Below are 26,706 nucleotides of genomic sequence, written 5' to 3'. Positions count from 1 at the left end.
AGAGAGTGGCCGTAGCATGACACATGATGTAAAGCAGAATGTCCGGGAGGACACATAGACCGGCCACAAATCGATTTGGGTACCATGGCTGTGTTATCACGGCTGGCCATGTTCTGAGCAAAAAATAACCAACAAGTTCATGTGAAAAATGACCCCGTTGCTGCAGATGAATGAAGTAATGTACAATGACTCATAAGAAGTGAAGCACATAAAAAAGCAGGCAGCAGTGTGAAGGTCAGCTGCCTTGTAAAGACATCTCTTCAAACACCAACATCGAATCATCTATGATCGGAGAGATTAGAGTACGGTTTCCTTTTACCGATTTAATTAAACTAAATGTAACCTGGGGCAAGGCACTTTACTCTTGAGCAAATATCATCATGTGATCATGTGTGGAATTCATCAAGTTTAATGAATCGGTCTCAGTTTCAGTGACCTGTAGTGGCTCATCCTGTGTGTTGAGCCACTTTACCGTGCACACCACAGTGAACAGTAAACACATACAGTTTTTGTTTACTTTTGTTTTCCAACAAAAACACAATTTTTATCCCTGAGGGCAAAAAAAAACATATGTTCCCTCCAACATTTGCAAGGCAATTGTTTTTACACTGAATCATGTGTTGTTTACATGCATGCATATATTTATACACATGAATTAGCTCAGAAATTAGTTAAGAAAAAGGAAGTTGTGAGGATATGGTCGATAATGTAGCATTTTAGCAATAGTTGTTGTGCAGATTGTTATTACACGCTTAGGGTTTGAATTTAATTTTAAAATGTCATATTGGAAATTGAAATCTGCCTTTTTATTATCTTTTATTGAATCATATGTTGTAGGTTGGGCATCTCCTCTTCATTCAAAAACAGATTGCCTTTATAGCCAATAAAACAGAGATAAGTTACCACTTTCTTAAATGTAAGTAGGTCTGAACAAGGCAAATACTTTAACATGACTGTAAAAACCTTTATAATGTCCATTTTTACCTGTTTCCTTATAACTGCACATGCACAAAAGCTAGAGAGTCAACCAACAAGTCTCCTTCTGACACCTTTTGCTTTCCCCATGTGTCATGTGACTTGCCCTGTGTGTAATTTGAGCACTTCTTGATGCATTCGCCTTTACAATTAACAGATATTTGGATTCATAACAAGACACAAGATAAAGAAACCTGACACCCCATAGCACCTCCACTTGTTTAAAATTTCACATCTTCCATCTTATATGTTTCAAAGGACCCATTGAAAGATAAGTTGTCGTCTTCCAGGGTTTGGGATAAAAGTATATGTGCCCCAAAATCCAAACACAACTGTGAGACGAGTGAAGAAGTCTTTAAATCGTTTCTATGATCTGAAAAATAAGGTGGTAAAAGGAACAATAGAAGCCTAAGCGAAATAGCGACATGTGCTTTGATGAGCTGCCCGATTTTAGTACTAGTCCATGTGTGATTTTCTGTGTTGCCTCCTCTAATCCAATGATATAAGTGAGAGGCAGACATATCAACCCCGTGTAACAACAAAGGAACAGTCCATTTTTGTCCTGTCACTTCCTATCCAGTGTCTCGTTTGTCTTTGAGGTCCGTCAGTTGACGTGTTTTGCTTGAATGTTCACTTTGTATATGAAGATGCTTCTTTTTTGTTGTTTTTTTTTTCTCCAAGGGTGTGTGATCAAAATAGCATTCATCATATCATTGCTCATCAGTGTTGGATGTGTGCTGTGTCTGCAGAGAATCACAATACTGTTGCTTGTATTCCAAAATACACTTCTTGATCATTCACATTTTAAAGCCGTGTGAGATGTTTGAGGAATATATATGTAGCTGCTGTTGTTTTCAGTTCTGTCTGAATAGCCCAGTGGTGTGTGTGTGCACGCGCCTCGTGCACTTCACCTTACCTTAAAATGCAACGGCATTGCACTTAAAAACCTGCCACTTCCATTCCGCCCCTTCTCTGTGAGCCTGAATGACAACGCTGCTGTATGAACTGTAATTTTCCAGTGGCCAAAAATGGAGACGTGTGTGTGCAGCAGTAGCGGAGATTAAAAGATTAATAATTCAACCACAGGTCATGAATCAAGTTTTTTTTCCTTTCTTTCTCTTTTCAAAGGAGAACTTTTCACGTCCCGCCAGCTCTGTTCTGTATCTTAACCCGTGGAGAGGAATTGACTGTGTGTAATGTGTTGATATGAAGTAGGAGGTCAGAGCAGCGCATTATTTCATTATGGACATAATTACAGCAGCTCCACACAGTCATCACGGTTAACATGAGCATGTCAGACACTATGTTGAGTGCCTCAGGACTGTGTGTGGCCAGTGTCGGTCAGGGTCGAGGTCAATCTAATTCCTTTGGTGTGATACAGTTTGATACAGGATTCAATTGAAACCTAATTGAATCATGCATAAATCATCATCTGTGATCGTAATTTCCCTCCTTAGCCCGAATAATTGAAAAGGAATTGAACTAAAGTCCACTCATTGTCGGCCATCTTTTACGTTCGTACGCTCTCTCTTTTCCTCAGTGAAGCAGGACAACTTTGACTGTGAAAGGCTGGTGTTATCACTGCAGCGTGTGTTTTGGTGCAGTCTATGTTTTTGATTTGCACCCTCCCTCTGATCCCAGGTATAAAGCAATAACCTCAAATCTTTTTTAACTCTCCCCCCCTCACTTTCTCCTCTCATATTCCCCATCCTCTGTCTCGCTCACTCCATCTCCTTCACTGCAGTTGCTGGCTTCGCCTGGACACCTACTTCATTTGGAGTTTCATAGGACCAGCAACCTTGATAATTATGGTAAGCGTAACCCTCCCTGTCTGCTCATTAACCCTACTTAGCCTGCGGGTCGTTGCTTGAATGGTCCACTGAGAACACGTTTTCTTGCTCCCTCTATCCTCTATCCTCCATCCTACCTCTTTTCTCTGCCCTGTTGAGCATATATGCCACCGCCGGGCACAGAGCCGTCCAGAAAAACGAATGAGGGGTGCAGAGCAATGCATTGCAGTTTGAAACCCCAGCTGCAGTCGCCGCCTGCGACAATTTTAGTGGTAACAGTGAGGGAGTAGGAGACGGAGAAAGGAAGAAGGAGAATGAACTCTGCTCAGTATGCAGCGTTGGAGTAATCTGCACCGCAATTATGATTGATTTAGTTCTCGTTCCAACTTTTACTCTACCGTTTCCCGTCGCGCAGGCACACACAAAAACCCAAGCATTACACATATTTTATGTGTCTTTCCCAACTAGGACAGCCCTCATTTTCTAATAAAGTAGCTCATTTATTGATCGCACGGCTTTTAATCTAATGTAAGTCTGGTGCTCTTGTAAGTTTTTAAGTTAATGCCAACCTGTAAATATCACAGTGCCACCAGAGAGAGAGAGAGAGACAGATTTACCTCATCATAATATACATTCGTAATCAGGGCATCAGCTTAAGTGAAAAATGAAAAACAGTGATAATGTTCTCATGCGGGAGTATTTTTAAATGCAAGATTCATCAAAATGTGTTTTTCCAGGATTCTTCATAGCATGTCTCTGTGCCTAGCCTCAGTCTCGTTGCTAAATCCAGACATGAATAATGCACTTTCACGCTCCAGTTCGAAGTAATCATTCACAATGCATCTCTGTGTGCGTCATGACTCACTCTTTTTCACTTTTATATTTATAAACAAGAGCTTCTATGCTAGAAACAAGACTGGAGCTAAAGATCAAATTCAACCCTTGGGCGTGAGTTAATGTTCTGGCTACGTAATGCAGTTGAAAAAAAAATAAAATAAGTTGTTTTTTTTATTTCATATTTGCTTAGTAGAAAAAGCTCACTAATTGCTGTCACTTTTGAGGAGACATTCTGAAACACACCCCCCATGCTGTGACCAGAATTGAGTCATTTCCTTCTTGAAAAAGAAAAATAATGAGATACAGCAGAGCGAGTCTGTTTTTTTTGTTGTTGTTTTTTTAATGTAAGACTGTTTTATTTTCCATACTAATTACAGTGTGTTTGGGAAACGTGCGTTCAAAAGTGTAAATCACTGAGATGCACTCGCTTCCGCTTGTGTGTTTATTTTTGAGCTCCTCTTCTAATTTTCTATTAATATTCAAAAATAAATAGTCGGTACAACATACAGTAGCAAGTCTCACATATGGTATATGCGCATAGCAGGAATGTACATTTAAGACGTGTCTTGTGTTTTGACAGCGTGGGCACAGCAGTGTTAACAGAATTATACTTGACTCTCATTGTTTGTGACACGGCAGGGGACTCTCTTTTTAGCATTTCACCAAAAAGAAAATCATAATAAAAAAAATAATAAAAATCCAAGCAATGCCAAATGTTTTTTTTCCTCCAGATGTAGAATCTGTGAAAGGCAGCAGCAGTGTGACAGTTATTCCCTGTGGTTGCCTCTAAGTGTGAATATGATAAGACGTGTGTGAATAACTGGGATGCAAAGCCCCCGCACACATGCATGCAGCTGTCTTGTGCCACTGTTCCCTGTTTAGTCCGTTGTACCACCGCAGAGTTTTTATAGAATTTTGCGCTCTGTTTGGCAAAGTGGGAAACCAGGTCTGGCTGCAGCATTTTCAGCAGTGCACTACAAAGTGTCCTGATTTAAAATGGATGGATGGAAGTGAAACAGGAAACACACGAGAGCCGTTTCAGAGTCTTTTTCTCACGCTGTCTCTGTCCATTTTTCAATCTTTCTCTCAGCTCAATGTAATCTTCCTGGGCATCGCTCTCTACAAGATGTTCCATCACACTGCCATCTTGAAACCAGACTCCGGTTGCCTGGACAACATCAAGTAAGAGCACACAGATCATGCTGGTATTCGTCCAAATGTCCAGACACAGCACATTGTTTTCCATCACTATTTGTAGCTAAGAATGAGCCTCTCACTATAAATTTGACAAGTTTCCTTTCATCGTATGCACTCTGACAATGGAATTGTACTCATCTCAACAAACTGAGCAGCACTTGGATGGCACAGTACTTGTTATTCTCTGGTGTTCTGGTGCAGTCCATGTTGTCTCTCCTCCCCCCCTTTGATATTTCAAAACCTCATTAAAAGCACTTAAGGTTGTGAATTCCCGACCCCGGGACCCAGGAGTGTGAGCCTGCAAGGTAAGGACTTCCCATTATGGTGAAAGGTGGTGTCAGGCAAGGTTAAACTCCAAACAGGTTTTGTGTTGCATCTCCATCATTATCTGAGGAACGCCGTTGTCTGCCCGGGAAAAGGTCACAAGACAATCTGACCCGGTGTTATCGTAGTGTCATAATGTGGCAGATGAATATTCATACTGCACGTGTTTGTGTGTGTGTGTGTGTGTGTTTATCTGCCAATGCCTGGTTGCTTTCAGATAATGTGAAGCTTGAGGGACAACGCTGGTTATAAAACTCAGATAGAAACTTGCTTTGGAGTTTACAGATTTGTCATTAAAAGTTTCAGTCCCTTGGGTTATAGTTCAGCTAAATATTCCCATCAAACTTATAGGTTCTTGATTTCTGTATGTGTTTGCTACACATATCTCCAATAAGGCATCATACTTGTTGCAGGATATTAACAGTGGTTTTGTGAGGTTCACCTTTTTAATAACTTAAACAGTGACATTAGAATAGACTACTATTTACACATTTACAAACAGTAAAGTTGCCCGTCCACTAATCAAAGCGATACATGTATAATATATAATGTATATTAAATGTAGAACTTACTTCTTCCTTTATCAATGTTCCACCAAGATGTGGAGAAAGTAGAGCTGTATATTGATAAAAAGATTTTTGCCATGACATCATTATTGATAACTGAACGTCAATACACAGTCCTTGTGTGGTCGCTACTTCCTGCACACCTCAAGACAGCCAACCATGAGCACTGTTAGATCTTGGTCAAACACTATACTGCAGTCTTATTGATTCACCAACACTGATGAGTTACTGAATGTCAATATCAATACTGGCACGGTGTTCAACATAAGGTGATAGAAAGAAAGTTTGGGCGATAGCACAGAAGTATTGAAGTTTTTTCAGACCCCTTTACTCTGTAAAATGAAGCATCAGCTGCCTGGGGTCATGGCAGAATCCTACTACAGATGGTATAAAGTTGTTTTGTTGTGATGAATAAGTGTCTCTATGCTGTTTTTTTGCAGTCTTCCTCTTTTTTCTATTTTTTTTAACACACTCTGGACACATTAGTCTACTTTATAGCTGGCGTTCTGGCTGTTTCTTCTGTGTGGCATCACATCAGTGGCTGTGGCTCAGCACAGCGTCCCTCATTCACCCTGCTCCTCTCGGCACAGTCGTACACATAAAAAACAATCTTCTCCGAGCATGATGCAGCATGCTTTAGCTGCACCATATCACACCCGCATGATCCCAGTGTGTTTTTCCATTACAAATTCACTGTAGGGCATCCTGAGCCAACCCGTGGTTTTTAACCTGTTTTGAACTGCTGCTTCTGTGCAGGACATGTCAGTCTCCTGACTCTGCTGTCAGCACAGTGATATTGAAAGATGTTCAGCTGTGCACTGCACTGCACTGCACTCTATTCACTAAGTGAAGAATTTGCTTTAGAAATTGCTCGCCACACAATTTAAAATAGTTGTTAAATAGCGAACACGGCTCCCGCAGTCCACATGGCAAAGTGTCCTTGCGCAAGACACCGAAATTCAAATGACCCTTGTATGCTTTGAAAGCAGCACGTTAATGACGTGTGAGAGTATACAGCGCTGTTTGACTGTGACCTGTAGTGTAAAGTGGTTTAAACTGGAAAACATATAGACCCAGGTGTAACTCTAGAGCAGCTAACAGATTTAAGGGGATAAAAATGGCTTTCTAATAAATTGGCCCAATTGAAAATAAAAAAAAGTTGAAGAAAAACATGACCTTAAACCTGTCAGAAGGTTGTATAGAATAGCGTTGTGTGCTGTACCAGTAATGTGGCAACATGAGCAATTAGCAACAACTATATCTGTATTATTCCAAGCAACTCAAGTGAAATGAATTACATTTGTATATTGAATTAAAGATAATGAGATACACATTTACCTTTAAGAATTGGCAGCAAAATGTAACTTGTTGCCCCTGTAAAAATGTCAGCTTTGTTTTGGAAATAATGTTCTTGTTAACATTGATTGTTGTTATTAATTGAATGGTACTGTATGTGTAACCACCAAGTATTTTTGATGTTCTTGTTTTAATAACTATAAATATAATAGCCCTATTATTATTTCACTGGTAAAACCAGTCAACTACCAACAAATAAGGGCTTTACACAAAGTTAATAATAGGGGGTTCAAAGCATAGCTGGTGCTATTGTTGATTGTGTTGTCATTTGTTTATGTTCTTTTGCTTTTTTTCCATTTGGCACACGTTGTCTGACCTATAATATCATCTCCCCCCTGCACTGTTAATAATATGATAATCCAAATGTGACACATCCTGCTGTGGCTGCGCGGTGAAAGACATTTATTTCCATTCTTTTGTCCGAGCTTTTCATCAGCCTCTGTTTAATAACAGGCTGTGTGTGTTTTTGGTCCCATTTGATTCTGTTTTGTAACAAAGAAAATGTGAATCAATACGATGCACTTTGCAAAAATGAAATTACTGAAACCCGGTTATGGCCGCTGCTGCTGCAGGAGGTGTTGACACAACCACCAACATATGGGTCTAAAAACCCAACTTGTAAATAATCTGCATCCAGGTTTGGTTGATTGATCACTTGTAAAACACATCTTTCCCCACGTTCTTTTATTTCCTATGAAAGAAAAAAGCACTGTCCTCACAGATACATCCTGGACCATAGTGTGTATAATGTATCTGTATATAAACGTGCAACCAAAAATCGATCACTATCGATTAGACACTTGCCATGATTGAAGACAGACCACCCTGCAGCTCACACAGACGCCCTTGGTGAGACTGCTCATTGTGGAAATTCATTTTTTGGCAGAAAGCTCTGAGAAAACTCCAGACCATGACTGGACCAGAACAGCAGGTGCATGAATGAGAAATGGACTAAACTAAATTATTGTTGTAGGACACATTTGAAGACTGTTTTGTTCTGGCAGAAAAGTGCCATAAATTATGGAAAACAATTTAATTAACTTAAGGACGACTTTCCCTTCGCTGAGTGCGGTCGACTCCTTCCAAGTCCGTTCTCGTATGTGACCCATGTGAGATACATTTGCTCTGCAGAGGAATATCGACTGCAGAGTTCCCAGAGTGTCACATGATTTATAACTCTGGCCTCCTATAATCTACCAAACCACCAGCCTTTTGACCCCACTGCTTACTGGCTTCAAAACAATCTGCCATGTTTCACATTACCATTGGAAAATGGTGGGAAGCCACATTGCTTTTGTCAGCGCTCATTCATCTGACGCAGTTTTTTTGAGTCGGGAATCATTACTCAACACGACCGCTCTGAGAAATCGCTCAGAGTTTGTCAGCCAAAAGATACTCATTAACGGAACATATCGCCACAGACATACAAGCAGTGGAAGGAATAGGAAAGTTGTCGTTTTAGGTTTTGAACTCAATAATAAATAAGAACGCATGGAGTCCTTGTTAAATGTAGCAATTATTTATTTTCAGACTCATTATTGTCTTGTTTTGTAATGAGCTTTTCTTCGAGTTATCAAGGTGAACTAGTTTGATGATCATGATAGCATGGCTTAATTAAGTCAATTTATCTCTACGTAATGAGTTGTATCTTCTTTCTTTTTTCCCCCCCTCATCTCGCTGCTCTTTGGTTCATCTTTACAATTTAATGTCATGTTTTCTGTTTGAATGTCATCACGCTGGTTTGTTGTAATATGAGCGTTTCATCTCTTTCACTGTGTTTCTCTTTCTTTCTGTCTTCCCGTTGCTTTGATTAGCGTCCTGCCTTTTTTATTATCTTATGCCGTATTTATCTGTAACATCTCTCTGTGTTTCATCTTCACTTTTTTTTTTAGCTACCGTTATTATGATGGATGTGTTATTGTAGAATGGCACTGGTAAGATGCAACATTTCTTAGTCGAGGGTGTAGAGTAGACTGAATATTGTGTTTGATGTGTTCTTTCCCTCCTCTGCCATAATAGAGACACACGGCTGCCGCTGTCCTATATGATTCACGGTGCACAACATGACTTTTGCTCTTATGTGACTTTAAATACCAAACGGGATTCTGAATGCGACACATTTAGAGCAGAGTGCACTGAACAGTATCTGTCCTCTCACTACTTCATATACTCACTGTATTATAGGTTAGAGATAAAAAAATAAATACAAAATAAATCCCTAACATTAAAACATTTGCACCATTGATGTCTCAAACATTTTGAGGTGATGAACATTGAAATCATACCTTTGGTTACACCCGTCGGGGTTGATCACGGCGCTTCCTTTTTCCCCTCAGAAACAGCTTCATGCACATTTAAAAGCGGTTGAATTGACCAATTGGAATCTCAGCCATCAATGATGTGGCATTTCAGTGAATGACACCCCGGCAAAATTAAGCTATTTTGAAAGAAATCAGAGGTTATTTGACGCCATAGACTGAAGTAGTTCTCTGACTAAAATTGCTCAATGATTAGCACAATAAAGCTTTTCTCACTTTTCTGATACCGAGAAGTGCTCGGCAGCAGCCCTCAGGGATGGATAGTGTATATATATATATATATATACATACACATATACATATATATATATGTTATGCAGCCATTTGACAAGCCCAAGTGCTTAAATTGCTTCGATCATTTTGACATTCTAAAAAATTGTTTGAAACACACATTTAATTAGAATTATTCATGAACTATGTTGAGCCCATGTCTGTAAGTGATCTGGTAACACTGGCGCAGAGATGTGCTGTGGTCCTGACAGGATGAAACTCGACTGAAACGCACCCTCTTCACTCGGGAGTGAGCTGTTATTCTTTTCACTGACTCGTCTGCTGTCTCAGAAGTTTTGCCCCTAAGGCTCCTTCCATGCAGCTCCTTAAATTCATCCACCAATTTTTATCTGATAACTCCCGAGCAAGATAAGCCGTGTGCGATACAAGCTGCAGCCTCTTCATATCCTGTCCCCATGGATGCATTTCCTATGACCTCTTGTGTCTTTATCATCCGCCCTCCTTCAAACAAATCTGCCACTAGTTAGAGGACAGTATTTTGTTCTCTCCGTGCCCACCGCTTGTGAATCTGTGTCCATTCCGGGGGCAATCGCCTTGATGAAGTACCTCTCCCACCAGGTCATTAAGACGGCCCTGGGAAAGTTATGTTTAATGGTTGCCCTGCTGAATTCATAAATCATTTATTTTCCCGCACACCTGCCCCATTTATAACTGCTTAAATGCGAAGGTCTGCCATCATTTATGAGGGCGCTTGATACTTCTGTGGTCTGAGATAGTTATGGTTTGCACCTGTAAATTACCAACACATCCTTTCCCAGAACAGAAGGCGTGACGTTTGGATGAATGTAGCTTTAATCTCCTCTCTCTGTGTGTCTTGTGTCTAAATGTGTACGTTGTTTTCTTGGATTGCACCCCTCCGTCCCATTGTAATGCAATTTGATCTGTTTCCGTGTTGCTTATTGTTATTGTTTTTTTCTTGTCACGTCGCTCAGCTATCAGGATTATGAACCTGAGATCAAGTAAGACAAAATTGGAAGGGCCCCTTGTCACATAATGCCATCTTTCATTTACTTCCCCTTACGAACGAATCAGGACCCAAATCCATCTTGCTGCCGGTGTGAATCATTAACATGATTTATTGTGCAGTAGTCAGTCATGATGAAGGCTGCATTAGTGTGCACACAGCACTCCTGTCTAATATATTCATAGCCTACAGATGTGACAAGCAAGATTAGTTTTAAATGGCACCTGTATCTTCACAGTGTACTTTATCGAAATATTAGCACTATAATGTAGATACAGCTCTCACATCTCACTCATATAGGATAAGCTCATCTGTTCCCCTCCCATTTATTATAGACATTGTCCATTATTACACATACACATCTGCAGTTTTTTGATCATCTAGTGAGTTTTAAATATACAGCGTTAAATAGCAGGTACAAGGATGGGAATAGAAAACAAAGACTAAATAAAGAAAGAATAAATTCATGTCTAACCTATTTACCTTTTTCCCTTCATTCGTTTTGTGACTTTTCTCCTGAACAATATATGCCAGACTTCTTATTTATTTATTTATTTTTAAATTGTGAATAATTTCAAAGCCTGGTTTATACTTTGTCAAAAACTGGACAAATGTTTAATTCTAAGTTCCAGTGGAAGGTTTTGGTCACCTCCATGAGAGCCAACCACACACTATCCTTCAGTTCCAGCTCTTTTTGATCAGTTTATCTTCCTGTCTGCTTGTTAGTCTGTATCCATATACAGTATGTACTGCTTTTTCTTTTTGATCATGGATTGATTTCATTAAGTTGTCTGATAACTATTGTTTTACTATTACTGCGAGGAGAGCAAGAAATGCAGGTGGTCAATAGGGGTTGAAACTGTTAAGGTGAAAGCAACCAATCACTTTGCATGACTACAATAGAAGACAATTCGACAGGAAAGTGTCAAGCAACATTTTTTGTCCATTTCTGTTGCTTGACTCATTTAAATGTGTCCCAATTTGGAGTATAAATCAGGCTTTATCCTGCCTTTAACCAATTTCCTTTGGATATTAATGCAATACCACACACTCCTCTGACTCTTCCACATTGTGTCCATATATAAAAATATAAAAATGTATTGTCCTTCACTGTCTTGCACTGTCCCCCATGCATCTAAACCCAGGAGCGTAAAACGCGTCTGTCAGCTGAATTATAAGTCGTATGTTTGTTTTCCAGATCGTGGGTGATTGGGGCCATTGCCTTGTTGTGTCTGCTGGGCCTGACCTGGGCCTTTGGCCTGATGTATGTCAACGAGAGCACGGTGGTCATGGCGTACCTGTTCACCATCTTCAACTCCCTGCAAGGGATGTTCATTTTCATCTTCCACTGTGTCCTGCAGAAAAAGGTACGGCGGCATGACGTCAGCACACGTAAACCGCGGCGTACATTGTGACTGCACACGGGGAATTAGGTTTACTGCACACGGCGGTAAACAGACATGCTGGAAAATGTGAAAGGGTATGAAGTTGCCCTGAGACTGTTCTAACTGTTCGTTTGTCTGTGCTCCATATTTGCTCCTCCGTTTTTTTTTTTCCCTCACAAAGGTGCGTAAGGAGTATGGAAAATGCCTGCGGACTCACTGCTGCAGTGTGAAGAGTGTGGACAACTCCATTGGCTCAGTGAAAGGCACAGCGTCTCGTGCTCCAGGACGTTACTCTACAGGGTCACAGGTAGCAGAACATTTTTCATGTCCCTCTACTTTTATTTTCTGTCTCTTTTTTAAATGCAGGACAGATTTATTTATGTTGTGTTGCAAGTGAATCTTATCTTAGAATACATTATGCACATGTTTTCCAGCAGGTCACTGAGCAGCACCTGATACTGACTAAATATTACACAGATGTGCACCTCTTTACAAAACAACACAGAGCAAAGGTTTGAAATGTGACTTGTATTTATGCATGGCAGATTTGCAGCAAATGATAACAAGGGAACGAAGCACTTGTTGAGTTTCCAAGTGCATAAAGTTGCTGCTGCTTATTTTACTGCAGCAGGTCTAGTCTACAAACACTGACTCACTGACTTAAGCACTGACTCCAGCTTTGCAAGGAATTTGCTCATGGTCACGACAGCAGATACAAAAATCTCTGCCAAGATTTTGTGAATTCTCTGCGTGAGTAAGTCTCCTTGTAAAGCAAATTGTTAATTGATTCCTCCCACAGCTACACGAGGTGTATGAATAGCTATGATATACTTTAATTGAACATCAAATTCTCATTCTAAAGAGTGTGATTTTCTCCCAGTGTCGGGTTATAAATAGTCTGTAGAGTCAAGCGCGCAGTGGCAACCCACGATACAAGCTGGATTCCGCATACAGAGCTGAGTCTTTAATTATACACAGTGGTTTGACAAGATGGCTCTAACCTCATGTTCAGTCACTGTGTACGAGTGCGACAAGAATGGAAACACTCACAAACATGTGGTTGTTTATTGCTGTCTCTGGGGCATGTGAATGAATAATGGTAATCTGTAATCTGCGGAGAACATGCTAACCCTCTGGCTAAAAGTGTAATAAAATAAAATAAAATCAAATCAAATGAAAACAGTGTCATTTTAAGCCATCTGCGTCTCCAGCGCTGAGGACAACATGACGTGTGATATGTAAATGAACAATGCCGTGTCATTATGTGTTGCACTTATGAGCTGCGTGGCATCCGGAGCTGACACACTAATCTGAGTGGGAGTTTTTCCCACCTCACATGCTGCATGACGTGATGATTGATCTTTTATAAATACACGGAGAACTTAAGGAAGACATTAGGTGAAGTTCAGTGACAGTTGCTCTGACTCCAGCACAGCACAGAAAGTATTCGTCTCCGTGGTTGGATATCCAGCCCTGTAGCTGGAGCAGCAGCCCATGAAACTCCATCATAATTAACCAGAGTGAAACCTCTTGGATTGAGCCGACACTCTGATTCAGAGAGCTTGACTGATGACTTTATTATCAACCTCACTTCTCTCAGCACGAATGCCTGTCTTTAATTGGAGATCACTTCTCACCACAACTGATCTGCTTTGGTCTGAATATTGGATTCAATACCAACATTTAGATTTTATTTTGGCGCAAAGTACATACACGGATCATATTTTCTTGCGTGGAGCTGTGTTATTGTGGGAGCATTGGTTTTGTGTTTTGACATGTTGTTGTTTCTCCACAGAGCCGCATCCGTCGAATGTGGAATGACACAGTCAGAAAACAGTCCGAGTCTTCCTTTATGACTGGAGACATCAACAGCTCTGCATCACTTAACAGAGGTATTTGGTCCTTCACCAAAATATTTTCCTGAATGCCTCAGCAGAGAACATGACTAATGTCAGGGACATTTTTATTTATTTTTTTTATTTTTTTTTATTAACAGCAGCTTATCTGTTTACCTGATTTAAATGACACGGGGGCTCCAGAGGATCAAGAGTCTTTTCTTTTCAAAATAAAGCTTTCATCCACAAACCTTAACCCGACATTTCAAGTCAAGGTAACTCACAATAGCTTCCTTCAGATACTCAGAATAGTTAAAATTCCAATTCATATTTTCAACATGAGGAAAAAGATTCAAAACTGCTCTCGGTAGCTCAGATAGTTCTGACTCTTTATCAACATTTTTTGCTCAGATGAATGAGAACATGACTGAGAATACAAGGCAGAAGCTTAGAGAGTAAAATCCTTTAGTGTCACGCTGATCCACAAAATTTGTTCACCATGGGTTGTTTTTTTTTTTCCCAAGTAAATGCAATAGAAACTATGGTTACATGAATGTTGATGCTTAACATCATGTATTCAGTCAAAATTCTCCTTTTGGTGCATGTTACAATTTAACAACAGTGATTCTCAAAGTGGGCCACAAGATACTATACATGGGTCGTGAGAGGTCTTAGACATTAACAAATATAATGATATTCAATCCAATAATAACTAAATATTTACTTTTAGTTAAAGTAAATTAAAATTGCTAAAGGACTCATGAGTAAAGTCAACAAGTAGAAAAAGACAGCTTAGTTTGTAAAATTGGCTCCTAATAAAGGTGAACAAAAACAAAACAACAAAATGACTTTAAAAATAGTCCTGTATCATTGTTCAATTTCTGTTTAAAAAAATATTTTAAATAGTTCAATTGGACATGCAGTTATTATATATTGTAGTTACCAGGATGCAGTACTGTATTTAAACAGCAAAAAACAACCTCCCTGATATATCAGAGCTCTTTGTCTAAATTCATATACAGACACTAATGCAACGTTAAAATGATGGATTCCTGTTCAAGACATGGAGAAAGTGTCTCGAGCTCAGTGATCAGGCACTCAGCTGAGCATCATGAACAGATACTGCTTTTATCCATTATAGAGAAGCTGAACCAGAGTGGGTGGTGTGGTTAATCTGCAAAGGGAGAGAAACCCACATACAAGTTCCATAAAAACAAACCTATTATGTGATTAAATACTCCTGACTTCCTCCCAGACAGAAACAAAACTTTCAAACCTCAGTAGTGTTGGATGATGTCTGCTCCACCATCTTAAGCACCATAAGGAACAGATGCAAACAAAATTGCACATATTTCTGTCTGATTTGTCCCCACCTCTTCTCTCCCCTCTTCACATGGGAGGGAGGGAGGGAGGGAGGGAGGGAGCTCGCAGCACACACTCTCGTCGCGTTCATCCCGAGAACCTTGTCATGCAATCATCTTGATAGCGTCGCATGTTCAATTTATCCCGGCATTCAGGATTATTGCTACACAATCAGTGTGTTTTTGGAAATTGTCCAATTTATCAAACACAAACGCAACGTGTGTGTGTGTGTATGTGTGTGGCGTCTGTCAGTGGGAGAATTCAAAAGAAGCTGATGTTTATGGAATACGCTGTAATTAGGGCAAGCAGCAACAGCAGACACACATTTTTTTTAACAAATTAAACACTGTTTTCCAAGCATAAGCATAAAATGCTTAATTAATACTAAACTAGAATTAGAATAATTTTGAAAGACGAGCCTAAATCAACAGTACTGTAATTATTATATCAAGTCTTCAGTGAAGCATACTCTTTCACGGTAGAAAATGTTCCTGCAATTAAAGTTTTCAACAAAAACAAAAATATAAGATCAACTTTGAAAATATGGGGTCATCACAAGGTAAAATAAAAATGGTGCTATGATCGATTCAGAGCATTAAAAAAAACAAAAACAAAAAAAACCACTACACTCAGCCAGTGGATGTAATTGCTAATCTAATTGCTTCAGATTAAAGATGTTTACCAGCTCTGTTATCATGCACAGTGGAAGCACATTCACCCACATTAATCCTGGAATGGGCTTAATTAAGAAAAAAAAAAAAAAAAGCAAGCGTCATACCATGTTCACTGGTGGGAAAAATATCTTATAAACAGTAATTTAATGCAAGTCAGTAACATTTCCAGCATACTTGACAAACATAACTTATTCCAACACTTGAAAATAAATAGTTATGAACACCAGTGAGGAAAAAAAGAAAATATTAGGGAATGTGTAGCATTCATGTTTAGGATTGGCAGCTAATCACAGGGCTCAGGCTGTGAAGGTTTCTTTGGTGTGTGTGTATGCGGTTAGGAAACTAATGAGTCACTCAGGCGAGATCCTGGCAACAAGTACATTAAGCATAACAAGTAGTGGATACATAGAGAATGTGTCTGTGTGAAGGAGGCGGGACCCGAGCAAAGTAATGACCACCTTGACTAAAAGACGCACGTTATCGCTTCATCCATACGTTACTGAGATGAGATAAAAAAAATAATTAACAGCTTCAGCTCGTCAGATTGACAATATCACAAACCACAATAATAATAAAGCTCCTTCCACCCCTTTCATTTTCTTCCTGTGCCACTTCAACGACCATTTTCCAAGTGCTATGACTTTGGTTGATGGAGTTAATCAGCCAGAGCTATTTTACTAATTCATTTAAAATAGTTCCAAGCATAAAGCGGCGTATTACAACTCAAAGTCATGTCTCAATGTTAGCTGATTTCCCACGGCTGTAATAATTATAATGGTGTTAGGTGAGTTAAGCCTGGCCCACACTAGAGGATTGGCAAATGTGACTTGAGTTTCAAAACGTGGGAGAAACAACAAACTTTCTCACCATTTTCCAATGTTTTAATCGTGAGAAAGCGCAGGGATGAGATTCCAGGGTGATTTAACGTGACTTCAGATTATAAACACACATGGAGGCGGACTGTCTGCGTTGTCAGTTGTGTAATAGCTGTTGTGTGTGTGTGTGCGCGCGATGTTTTGCGCTGAGAAACTGTGGATGAAATCATGGCGGAGAAGACGGAATCGACTTTGCTTGTACAAGTTACGGTTCCAAAGAGAAGAGCGAAACGTCCGCCGGTTATTGCGAGGTTCTGCTCACGCCCCAGTCGCTGTTTAGTCAAACATGGCTTAATACTTACGATTTGAAATCGGGAAGACTCTGACGTGTCGTTAAAATCAAAGTCTGTTAACTCCTCACACGACAGGATCATTTGGCCGCATAATCTTATCACATAATCAGCCTAAAATCAAATCATCCAGATCGGGACCAGAATTTGGCAAATTATCCTCTAGTGCGACAGAGACATTTCAGGATAAGGTTCCCGTGGATGTATAATAACATGGATCACTGTGTGTTTTTTTAAAATATCTATCCTTAAAGACCACACTATGTCCTGAGAAGTTGTTGTTTTCTGTCCTGTTTGAGTCTTTTGCTTTTTTTTTTTTTGTACTTAATGTCCTGCTACCACCAGTATGCTGCCTGAATGAAGAGTTCAAAAACAGGCCTCAAACTAATAGCTGGCATTAGCACTACAATTAATACGCTCGCCATTAGCCATGTCGGCTCAGCTCTGCCACTTTCATGTAGCACAGACTCCCCTCACATTAATGATCATGTGATCATTTGGGTGTTAATGGCTGTCATTGCTCAGCTGCATCTGCCAAACTGATATGAATGTCCTCTCTTTCTCTCTCTCTCTCTCTATTTCTGTCTATATCTCAATTTATTTCCCCAACTACCTTTTCCTCTCTCTACGCTCTTGCTCTGCTGTCTCTCCTGTCACTCCTGTCTCTTTCTGGCTGCTCCAGGGGCTATGGCTAACCATCTTATACCAAATGCACTCCTACGTCCTCATGGCACTAACAATCCCTATAATGCATTGCTTGGGGACTCGGCAGTCTATAACAACCCTCTGGGCATGTACAACACACAAGGTGTGCTAGCTTCTTTTCATTCTTTAACATTGTGGCAAGGGCAGTGTTTTTTCTTTCTCTCCCCCTCTCCTTCTTTTCCATGTCGTGGAGAAACTGTGCACATAAAACGTAGCGCACACTTGTCACCGTCCGTGATGAGAAAGCACATTTGTCATTTGAAAATTAGAAGTAATGGAATTGCAGTATATATTTTTTTAAATTGAGGAAAGAAAAACACTGCTCTGTTGTGTGTGAACACTGAACAAACACCAGCAGGTTTGTCCTGTGGGGTTTTTTCATTGGGGCTGTGTCTTGGCTTCTGGTCAGGATGTGCAGTTTGGTCACTATCAGTCATCGCTGTTTGGCTGATAGAGAAACGAAAGCTTAAAAAAAACAAGCTCCAAAATGAAGAATGGTCGTCCACGGGGGAGCAAGACACATCCCCAGCCATATTTTTTAAATGTGCTCTAATAATGTCAGTGAAGCGTGTGTGCTGTGTCTTATGTCTCTTTGTGTTTCCTGTCAGCATTTCTGTCTTATTAATGTGCTGTTGGGTTGTCAGACACGGTTGTTTTGTGGTTAACGACACTGACTCTGATATAAACACGATTTACAACATTTAATAAAATAAAAACGTGATAATCCTCAGTGTTTAAATATTGTGTAAGCATAAATCCATCTTTAATGGAACTTTTGTTTCACATTTAATTGTTAAATTAAACAGTTTTTTTCAGAGGTTGGGGTCATGTTCTGGCTTTTACACTTACATAAATTTTCAATGTTACTATAATAGATGACCTCTAATCGGCCAATTAGCAGTCTGATTTATTCTAGAACGAGTGTTGAAATGCATTATACCGCTTTTTATTCCAACAATCACCAACTAGTATGGGACTTCTGTCATTTTAAGAGTCTGTATGTCTAAGAAAGTCTCAGAGATAAACATTTAGATGAGAAGATAATTTGATCAGTGGATTATTTACTGCAGTGGGGCTCTTGACAGAGCGCTGTAATTCACTAACACTGCCACTGATGCAGAACATGTTATCTGATAGGAGGCAAATGCTAATGCATCACACGCTGTGGTTCACGCTGTGGGTAAACAAAACTTTGCATGATAAGTTTTAAATAAGTGCATTCTCGAAACATAATCCTGATGCATCACCTGCATACTGTATGTGCACATTACTCTTTCTACCTGTCACTGTTATGCTTATTGTGTTTTCTTTTCTTCTTTCCTTTCCCTCATGCTGTCCCTAAAAGAGCCCTACAGAGAGACAAGTATGGGAGTCAAACTAAACATTGCTTATCAAATGTAATTGACTTTGGCTTTACTTTCTTTTCACTCAGTGATGACAAAGGGGTATAATATGAAAATAAATAAATAAAAATGTGATTCCGTATGGGAGTAATGGCACTCCTTAATCACAAAGGCCCTCACCTTTTTAAATAGATCATTCAAATTCAGCGCAAAGCACATCCTGATTTCAAGTGAGTAGTTGAGTTACTCAGCTTGAAAAACCTCCGACATTTTCTGCATTTTTACCTGCCAAATACCCATCGGCTCATTTCATATCACACTCTGAATAAGCTAATCCACTTACAGTCAACATTCAGACTCACCTCAGCGTTTCACGTCAATATAAATTGATCTCTGTTCTTTCAGCGAATACAGAACAGCAAAGACTTTTGTCCGTGCTCCATATATATACACACACACATATGTGTATAGTGTATATGTATATTCTTCTTGAAGGTCTCAGAGATGTGTCTTGTCAGATATTCAAGAGTTCAGACTGCAGGCTTGACATTTTTTAACAAGCTGGGTGTCCTTGTCCGAGGTGGTCTGAATTATTGTCAAAAGTCTGCTTTGATGTTGATAGCCTGGACTAAAATAGATCGAGTATTAAATCCGCAGGACGCGAGAACTTCTCTGTCCTTCCACTGTGGTTTGCATTGGAAATAGTTAGTTCAGAATCATGTTTACATGGATATTGAAATGCTCATATGGGACAATATGGCTGGGTTCCAGATTTTGTGGGTTTCAGACTTTGTGTGTACTCTGTGGAGTGTGGAATGCATGGCTTTTTTCTGTCTTTGCTTGCGTAGTGCATCAAGCGTTGTGTGTGTTTCTGTGCTGTATTCTGGCTTGTGTCGCTGTGTACGTGTCCCACCCTTTTATCCGTGTTTTCATCACTGCCATAGATTTGATCACTTAGGTTTAATGAGAAGTGAAATGAGTCATAGTAAGTGTTTTTTCTTAACTAAGGTAAGTGTGTACAATGCTCATTTTGCCGTGTATGTACAGGCTTTCAGTGGAAATGCAGTGCTGTATATCTCGTCTAATTCTAATACAATAGGGTCTTTATTCCACAGAGTGCACTTTATAGAATTGTGGATGACACAAAGTGCTGAGAGGGCTCGAGGGTCAGGACATATTTCAAAATAACAGGACCTCAGTATTTGATGGCTGTAATTTCTGTTTGTAGAAAATGGCTGACATTTAGCTGTCACAATTACATCCCATCAGATTTCACCTCTCTCATTCACCCACCCTTTCCCCTGACCCAACCCATCTTTGTCATTCCAGAGGGAATCCTGAACAATGCCCGGGATACAAGTGTCATGGATACTCTACCACTGAATGGTAACCATGGCAACAGCTACAGCATTGCCAGTGCCGAGTACATGAGTGACTGTGTCCAGATCATTGACAGGGGCTATAACCACAAGGAGACCACCCTGGAGAAGAAGATCCTCAAAGAGCTCACCTCCAATTACATTCCCTCGTACCTCAACAATTCCCACGAGCGCTCAACTGAGCAGAATCGCAACCTCATGAATAAACTGGTCAATAATGTTAGCAATGGTGGCAAGGACAGTGGCTATGGGATGGGTTTGGGATTGGGGATGGGGATGAATGTTGCGCTGAGTCTGGATGACCACACGACCTTTGGTCCACACCATGACGAAGGCCTGGGCCTGGAGTTAATCCGCGAGGAGTCGAACGCCCCGCTGTTGCCTCAAAGACCGCCCCCTTCCCTGCAGGCAGTGGACAACCTTCACAGTCACCTCCACCAGTCGGCGCCGCCTCCCCTGCCACTGCCCCACCACCCTTTTGCGTCCGCTACCACTTCCTCCTCTTCTCGAAGGAGGATCCCGCAGGAGAACAGTGAAAGTTTCTTCCCCTTGCTCACGAACGAGCACACCGAGGACGAGGGCTCGTCACCCACCCACAACCACCAGAGAGACTCCCTGTACACCAGCATGCCCATGCTGCCCGGCCTGTCCGACGTGTCCGCAGAAGCTGCTGACAGCTCCAAGGATGCCAAGAGCCCCGAGGCCAGCTCAGACGACGTCTACTACAAGAGCATGCCCAACTTGGGCTCACGTAACCATCTGCATCAGCTGCACTCCTACTACCAGCTCGGGCGGGGCAGCAGCGATGGCTTCATCGTGCCCCCAAACAAAGAGGATCTATCTCCAGAAGAGGCCCCCCAGGAGCCCTCCCACCTGGTCACCAGCCTATAGGCCCAAACACCTTCCCCTAAAAGTACCCCCTTACCCATAGTCCTCCTCTTCCCCCGTGTACTCTTGTTCCATCAGTCGTCGGCAGTGGTAGCCTTTCTTTTTATTCAGTGTTCTGTAGACTGCGGAACAGAAAAACAGTTCCCTCACTGTTACTGACCACTACCAGGATTGTAACTCCTACATTTGGGGGCAAATATGACTATATTTGGTTAGAAACTGCAGGAATCTGTTGATGTTGTGTTTTTCCCCCCTCAAATCCTGTGTGGTTTGATGTGTTTAGTCTCCGTGTGAAAAGAGACAATTGCTCACACAGGATTTTTAGGCCTCAGAGATAAAGTACGACAGTGACGAGGAACTGCCCTGAAACATACAAGTCTAAACTATAGACTTCACCGTGATAAATGGGAAATTTAAAAAAAGGACTATTTTATTATACTTATGTATCTATATTGACTTTTTGAAAGATTTGTTTTTCCTCTTTGGTGAGTTGCAGCACATTTTGTTTGCTGAAGTGTCCCTTCATTGAAAAAAGAGAAAAAAACAACAACTTTTGAACCGTTGCCATGAAGGAATTATTGATCGTATGCTTTCAAGCATAGCTGTTCTTTTTTTTGTTCACTCTACTGTAATAACAGTTGTCAAAAGAGGGAGGAAAAAAACTAATATGAGAATTATGAGATATTTCTATGTAATTGTACAGATAACTAGCATTGCACATAATAGTATGCTTTTCTGTTCTGAGCAAACCCTTTGTCTCTGTAAATGTAGTGGTTAGGAGCAATTTTGTTCTGTTGTGCTGGCCTTTCTGGGTTTCTGGTAACAGTCTGTTTTTTCTTTAGTTTTGTTTACCTCTTTTATCACTTTCCAGACATTATCATCTAAATAGAAGCAAAATAATACGAAAAGGTATCCCTCAGAATGGTTCATTGTTCATTCTGCATCTCTATTGGCATTCAGTAACGCTTGTGCTTCTCCGAAAGAGAACAAATTGAACATTGATGAGCACCAGGCACTTGTACAAAAAAGAAAGATGGCTGTTTTACTTATTAAAGAAAGAGCTTTTTGAGTGAGAAGAACTGCAAGTGTTTTTCTTTTCCTTCCTCGAGGGGAAAAATATATTTATTTATTTGTTACATTTTAAGCAGTAAAAAATGGAGAAAGGTGGTAATGTTTGTGGCACAAATAGGTTTCTATTATCGGCTATGATTCTGGCTTATTATTTATTCCTTTTTGTATTGGTCTCCAAGTTGAATGACCACATAACTAATATTTGTTGTAACAGTGAAACTTGTTTGCCAACAAATAAATTACTGATTAAGAGTTATCACTTAGTTACGAGAAAAATTCTGCTGTTTTGTCCGGGTCTTGGAACGCTTTTGTATGGATCACAGTGAAGGACCACGATGGAGCAATCAATTCTTTTTTTCTTTTCTTTTTTTATGATCCCTCATTAGCCCTTTTGTCCATTTCGGTGCCAAATAAATTTGGCCTATAGCAGCAGTGGATGTGCTCTGTATGCTCTGCTCTGCTTTACAATAGAAGCAGTGATTTCATAAGCTGTAATAAATATTTCAATATCATTGCTGGTGTTACTAATCAATTCTTTCCAGATACTGAATGTGTAACATGGGTTTGATCCGCCATGAAGGTCACCGCTCTCACGGATCATGAGGAGAAAGGTAAGCCTGCTCTGTCCTACAGTCACGTCTCAATCACTGTACAGTATGCTGTCGTTTCATGATAGTGACACAATATCTGGAGGTTCTGAAACTATAAACGGCACACTCTTCCGCTCGAGCTAGGTGATGATAACATTAATGGGCTGGCACGGGTTCTAGATGAAATGACAGTGTAGTGGAAAAATGTGTTGCTTGCAGTGACAAACAGAAAATTATCACCCGACGCCGCAGTTCATTGTCTCATTGTTTCATCCTGCAATCTCGCCGCTTCACGTCAGACTCTGCTCTCAGCCGTGTTATTTCTAGCTGCAGTTAGCAGATGTTCTTAAGATTCTGACAAACCCGCTGTCTGCAACCTATTCCCAACAGCACATGATACACAGATTAGGTTTAGCGAGCAGTGGACGGAGTGGTCAGATGTTTGCCTCAGGATTCCTGTGGAGAACAAAATGAAGAGACTCGGAGAGTAAATATTGGATTAATGCCAAACTTGCTCTGCGACTGCTTGACCAACTGCTCGGCCATTCGCTGACATGTTCGCGATAATGACTTTACAAGGTGGTAATATGGTAACAACTCTCTCTGCTGATTCCTATGTGACACAAAAGAAAAACAGAACGTCGCACAGGACCAACATTTTAATAATGGCAATTTATTACAACGAAATTCACAATCTAAATCATGATGTTGGCAAATTTGTGCAAACTATAACATTTCTGACTATCTTTACTGCCATTTTTTCGCACATCTAATAGAGCGGACATTACTAAGTGAAATATACATGTGTTATTTAAAACATGTACTCATAAATCTTGAGTAAAAGGCTAAGTAAAATTCTGAAAAGTATTTGGCAACAGTAAGATAATCCCCTGCGACCCACTTCTGAGTCTGTGGCAATAACAGTTACACAGCACACTGTATTTTGTATGGGAAAATAAAAGTGAAACATTACAGAGGTCATGTTTGTCTATATGGTAGTCTTTTAATGATTCCTAGTTAAATTAACATTTAGATCTAATTGTACAAATCAAAGTTAATTTCCTCAGTGCTGCCATTAATCTCCTCTTGATGCAGACACTGAGCAGCCCATTAGGCTTGTTGTTGTTTTTACTCAGCCAGTGAAAGTAAAATGAGTATTTACTTGCCTAAACTTTGCTGCAGAGAAACATAACAGGGTCTTTAGCTCGATAAATGTGCAGCCTTTTTTCATTTGCCAGGTGTTTACTTTGCCTCTGTTGGTTTGAGCTGGACAGGACTACTGCTACTGCTGCTCTACTGGTCTGAGTTTGCTGTGGGCAAAGGCACCTACAGTTTAATATTAAGAGGGATTGGTTAGAGTAGTGAGAGTCAAGCATGCAGTGTATTTGTTGGACTGGAAAACCAACACAACAAAAAAGCTGCAGAGTGAATGATTCTACACCAGAGTAATGAAACTCATAACCTCATAGACTTTCTTCTATACAAAGGACATTCTAAAATATTCAATTTAATGCCCAGATCTTTGTCCTCTACATTCAGAACCATTGTCATTGTCAATGACTTGATCTGCTCCACGCGGCTCGTCGATTTGCCCCATGACATTCACATGCTGCACAGAGGAAGTGATTTGTTTTATTGTCGTAAAGTGAGATGGCTAAAAACAGGCTGGAGTAGGTAAATGTCTCCCTTGTTTGTTACAACACCACCTACTGTTTCTGCCCTGCATTTGCTTGATGTACGTAGACAAACGTCGACTTGTAATTACGAGCTGTGTTGTGGGCGTTGTACACTGTCTCTATCCACCGTTGACGTGAGATTCCATGCAGAACAATGAGCGACATTAAGCAAATTGCGTAATGCCTGGGAAATGCAAATTCCAAAGTGTCTGGCTCCACAAAGAAAATTATAATTATACACTTGGCCAGATGCAGAGTGTTCTGCAAATCAATGTGTGAAAAAAGGGTGGACACCACGGATGAAGCGGCTCTTGTGTCAGCACATTCAGTCCTTGAATCTGAAGGAATTGGTCCTGGAAAGTCCTAGAAAAGTCCTTGAATTTAAAGTCAACCAAGGTGTGGGAACCATGTGTATGACTGAAAACACAAAGAACAGCCCAAAGGTTTCAGAGGTTAATTCTTCTGCTCTAAAAGAAAAGTATAAAAGGTCTGATAGTATTGCTTGACAGAGACAGTTTTCAGATGGACAGAGCACACAAGTATTGTTCCATTGTTTCTGCTCACAAAGACCAACAAAACAGTGGCAGAATAAAAAAAAACGTTGCTACTGTGAGGGATAATTGAGTCACTGAGATGACTTCTATAGTTACGGGCTGGATCCTGCGTCAAAAGATTAAGTAGGGGCTGATTTTATTTCTCTTGCCCGTACGCCTCAGTCTTTCCTCACCTTGGAAATATGACATGGGTGGACAGCAAAGTGCTCTGGCTGTTGCCGCTGCATCACTTTGACTGGCATTTGCAAACTCGAGCGAGTTCATGAAATGTGCTGAAGATGTGACTCCGACCCCCACATCCACTTTCTTAATGAGTTGTTATGCAAGCTCGTAAGCCACCGCGGGCCTTGATGCTGCCCAGGAACATGCTGGCGAGGCACAAAATGCCACAGTAGATAAGCAGCACTATACAGCTCACTTCCCACTGACTCGGGTTACTAGAGGTGTCATTGTGATGTGTTTACTGACACATACAAAATGTCCGGATTGCTGTCAGTGTATGATGCTTTTTTTCCAAGACAAACCATTTCCCTCATTCACACATTTTTACCCCAGCGAGAATATTTTCTGACAAGCACAAGTGAACATTGTATTGATTTCACTGGCTAAGCCGTCACACTTTAAATTGAAAACCTTAATTGCTAAAGGTTTTCTGCTTACCTCCCTAACCACAGAGTAAGTGTTGACATGTGCTCAATGCTCTTAAAGTAGAGCACTGTGAAGCTCCCAAAGAAATAATCAATGAACTACTTTTGTGCCAGACTTTTTCTATGTTTTTTTTCCCACTATTTTAAAAGAATATTATGAGAGATAAATATTATTATGTATCTGGTGATTTCTTTTACAGGCTAATCCTACTGCAAATGGTTAAAAAGCATCGAAGAAACCTTCACATTTCAAGCTCCAGTTGAAGTTCCCTCTGGCGAGCTGTTTCATTCAGCAGTTCGTGTGAATGGAAATGTCCTTGTTGCTGACAGTTAAGGGCGATGTCCACTTTCCCTGCATCCTTGCTTCATCACTGCCAAACCTCAAGTTCTCTCTCCTAATCCTTGACTGGATTTTTTTTTTTATGTCTTTAATACAACTCATCTGGTGCATTTTTACTTTCAAATCAATAACATTTGTGATCATTTGATGCTGGTTTATCCTATTTCCGTCATCTGCTGCACTACTTCTGCAGTAGAATGGTCTTTTACAAGCTTAAATACTAATTTACACAATTTGAATACCTTGTATGGTGAGTGCACACAGATAAGAACATTTAAGTAGTTCAGAAAATTAGAGGAAAATACATCTTTGGAACGTGTGATTGAACATCAGCCAACATGAAGGTCACACATAGTGTGCATGAGTCTGTGTGTGTCTAAGTGTGAATGAGAGCACATGGCAAGAGGTTCACCAGTATACCATGTGAACAAGAATGTATTAATAGCTCATATGTCAAATATCAAATGGCACATT

The 26,706-nt window shown here is 40.3% G+C and overlaps 1 protein-coding gene across 26 annotated transcripts in view; it reads left to right on the top strand.

The window, feature by feature from the left end:
• LOC122765983 (adhesion G protein-coupled receptor L3-like) overlaps nucleotides 1-21,389 on the top strand; it is a 196,362-nt gene extending 174,973 nt beyond the window's left edge. For 6 of the 26 annotated variants that reach the window (XM_044020513.1, XM_044020516.1, XM_044020514.1 and 3 more), the window contains 10 exons: nucleotides 2,720-2,786; nucleotides 4,693-4,784; nucleotides 8,938-8,979; nucleotides 10,587-10,613; nucleotides 11,817-11,985; nucleotides 12,185-12,310; nucleotides 13,799-13,895; nucleotides 17,722-17,847; nucleotides 19,090-19,107; nucleotides 20,417-21,389. In XM_044020513.1, the coding sequence (XP_043876448.1) occupies nucleotides 2,720-2,786; nucleotides 4,693-4,784; nucleotides 8,938-8,979; nucleotides 10,587-10,613; nucleotides 11,817-11,985; nucleotides 12,185-12,310; nucleotides 13,799-13,895; nucleotides 17,722-17,847; nucleotides 19,090-19,107; nucleotides 20,417-21,357 (1,705 nt within the window). In that variant the 3' untranslated portion in view covers nucleotides 21,358-21,389. Of the gene's footprint in view, nucleotides 1-2,719; nucleotides 2,787-4,692; nucleotides 4,785-8,937; nucleotides 8,980-10,586; nucleotides 10,614-11,816; nucleotides 11,986-12,184; nucleotides 12,311-13,798; nucleotides 13,896-17,721; nucleotides 17,848-19,089; nucleotides 19,142-20,416 lie in introns of all 26 variants that reach the window. The other 20 variants (XM_044020534.1, XM_044020532.1, XM_044020533.1 and 17 more) reach the window with 7 other exon arrangements.
• Nucleotides 21,390-26,706: the final 5,317 nt, after the last annotated feature.

This window comes from Solea senegalensis, linkage group LG3 (genome assembly GCF_019176455.1).
Source record: "Solea senegalensis isolate Sse05_10M linkage group LG3, IFAPA_SoseM_1, whole genome shotgun sequence".
Lineage (NCBI taxonomy): Eukaryota > Metazoa > Chordata > Actinopteri > Pleuronectiformes > Soleidae > Solea > Solea senegalensis.
The sequence above is the reverse complement of the archived record's forward strand: the minus strand, read 5'-3'. Positions and strand labels throughout refer to the sequence as shown.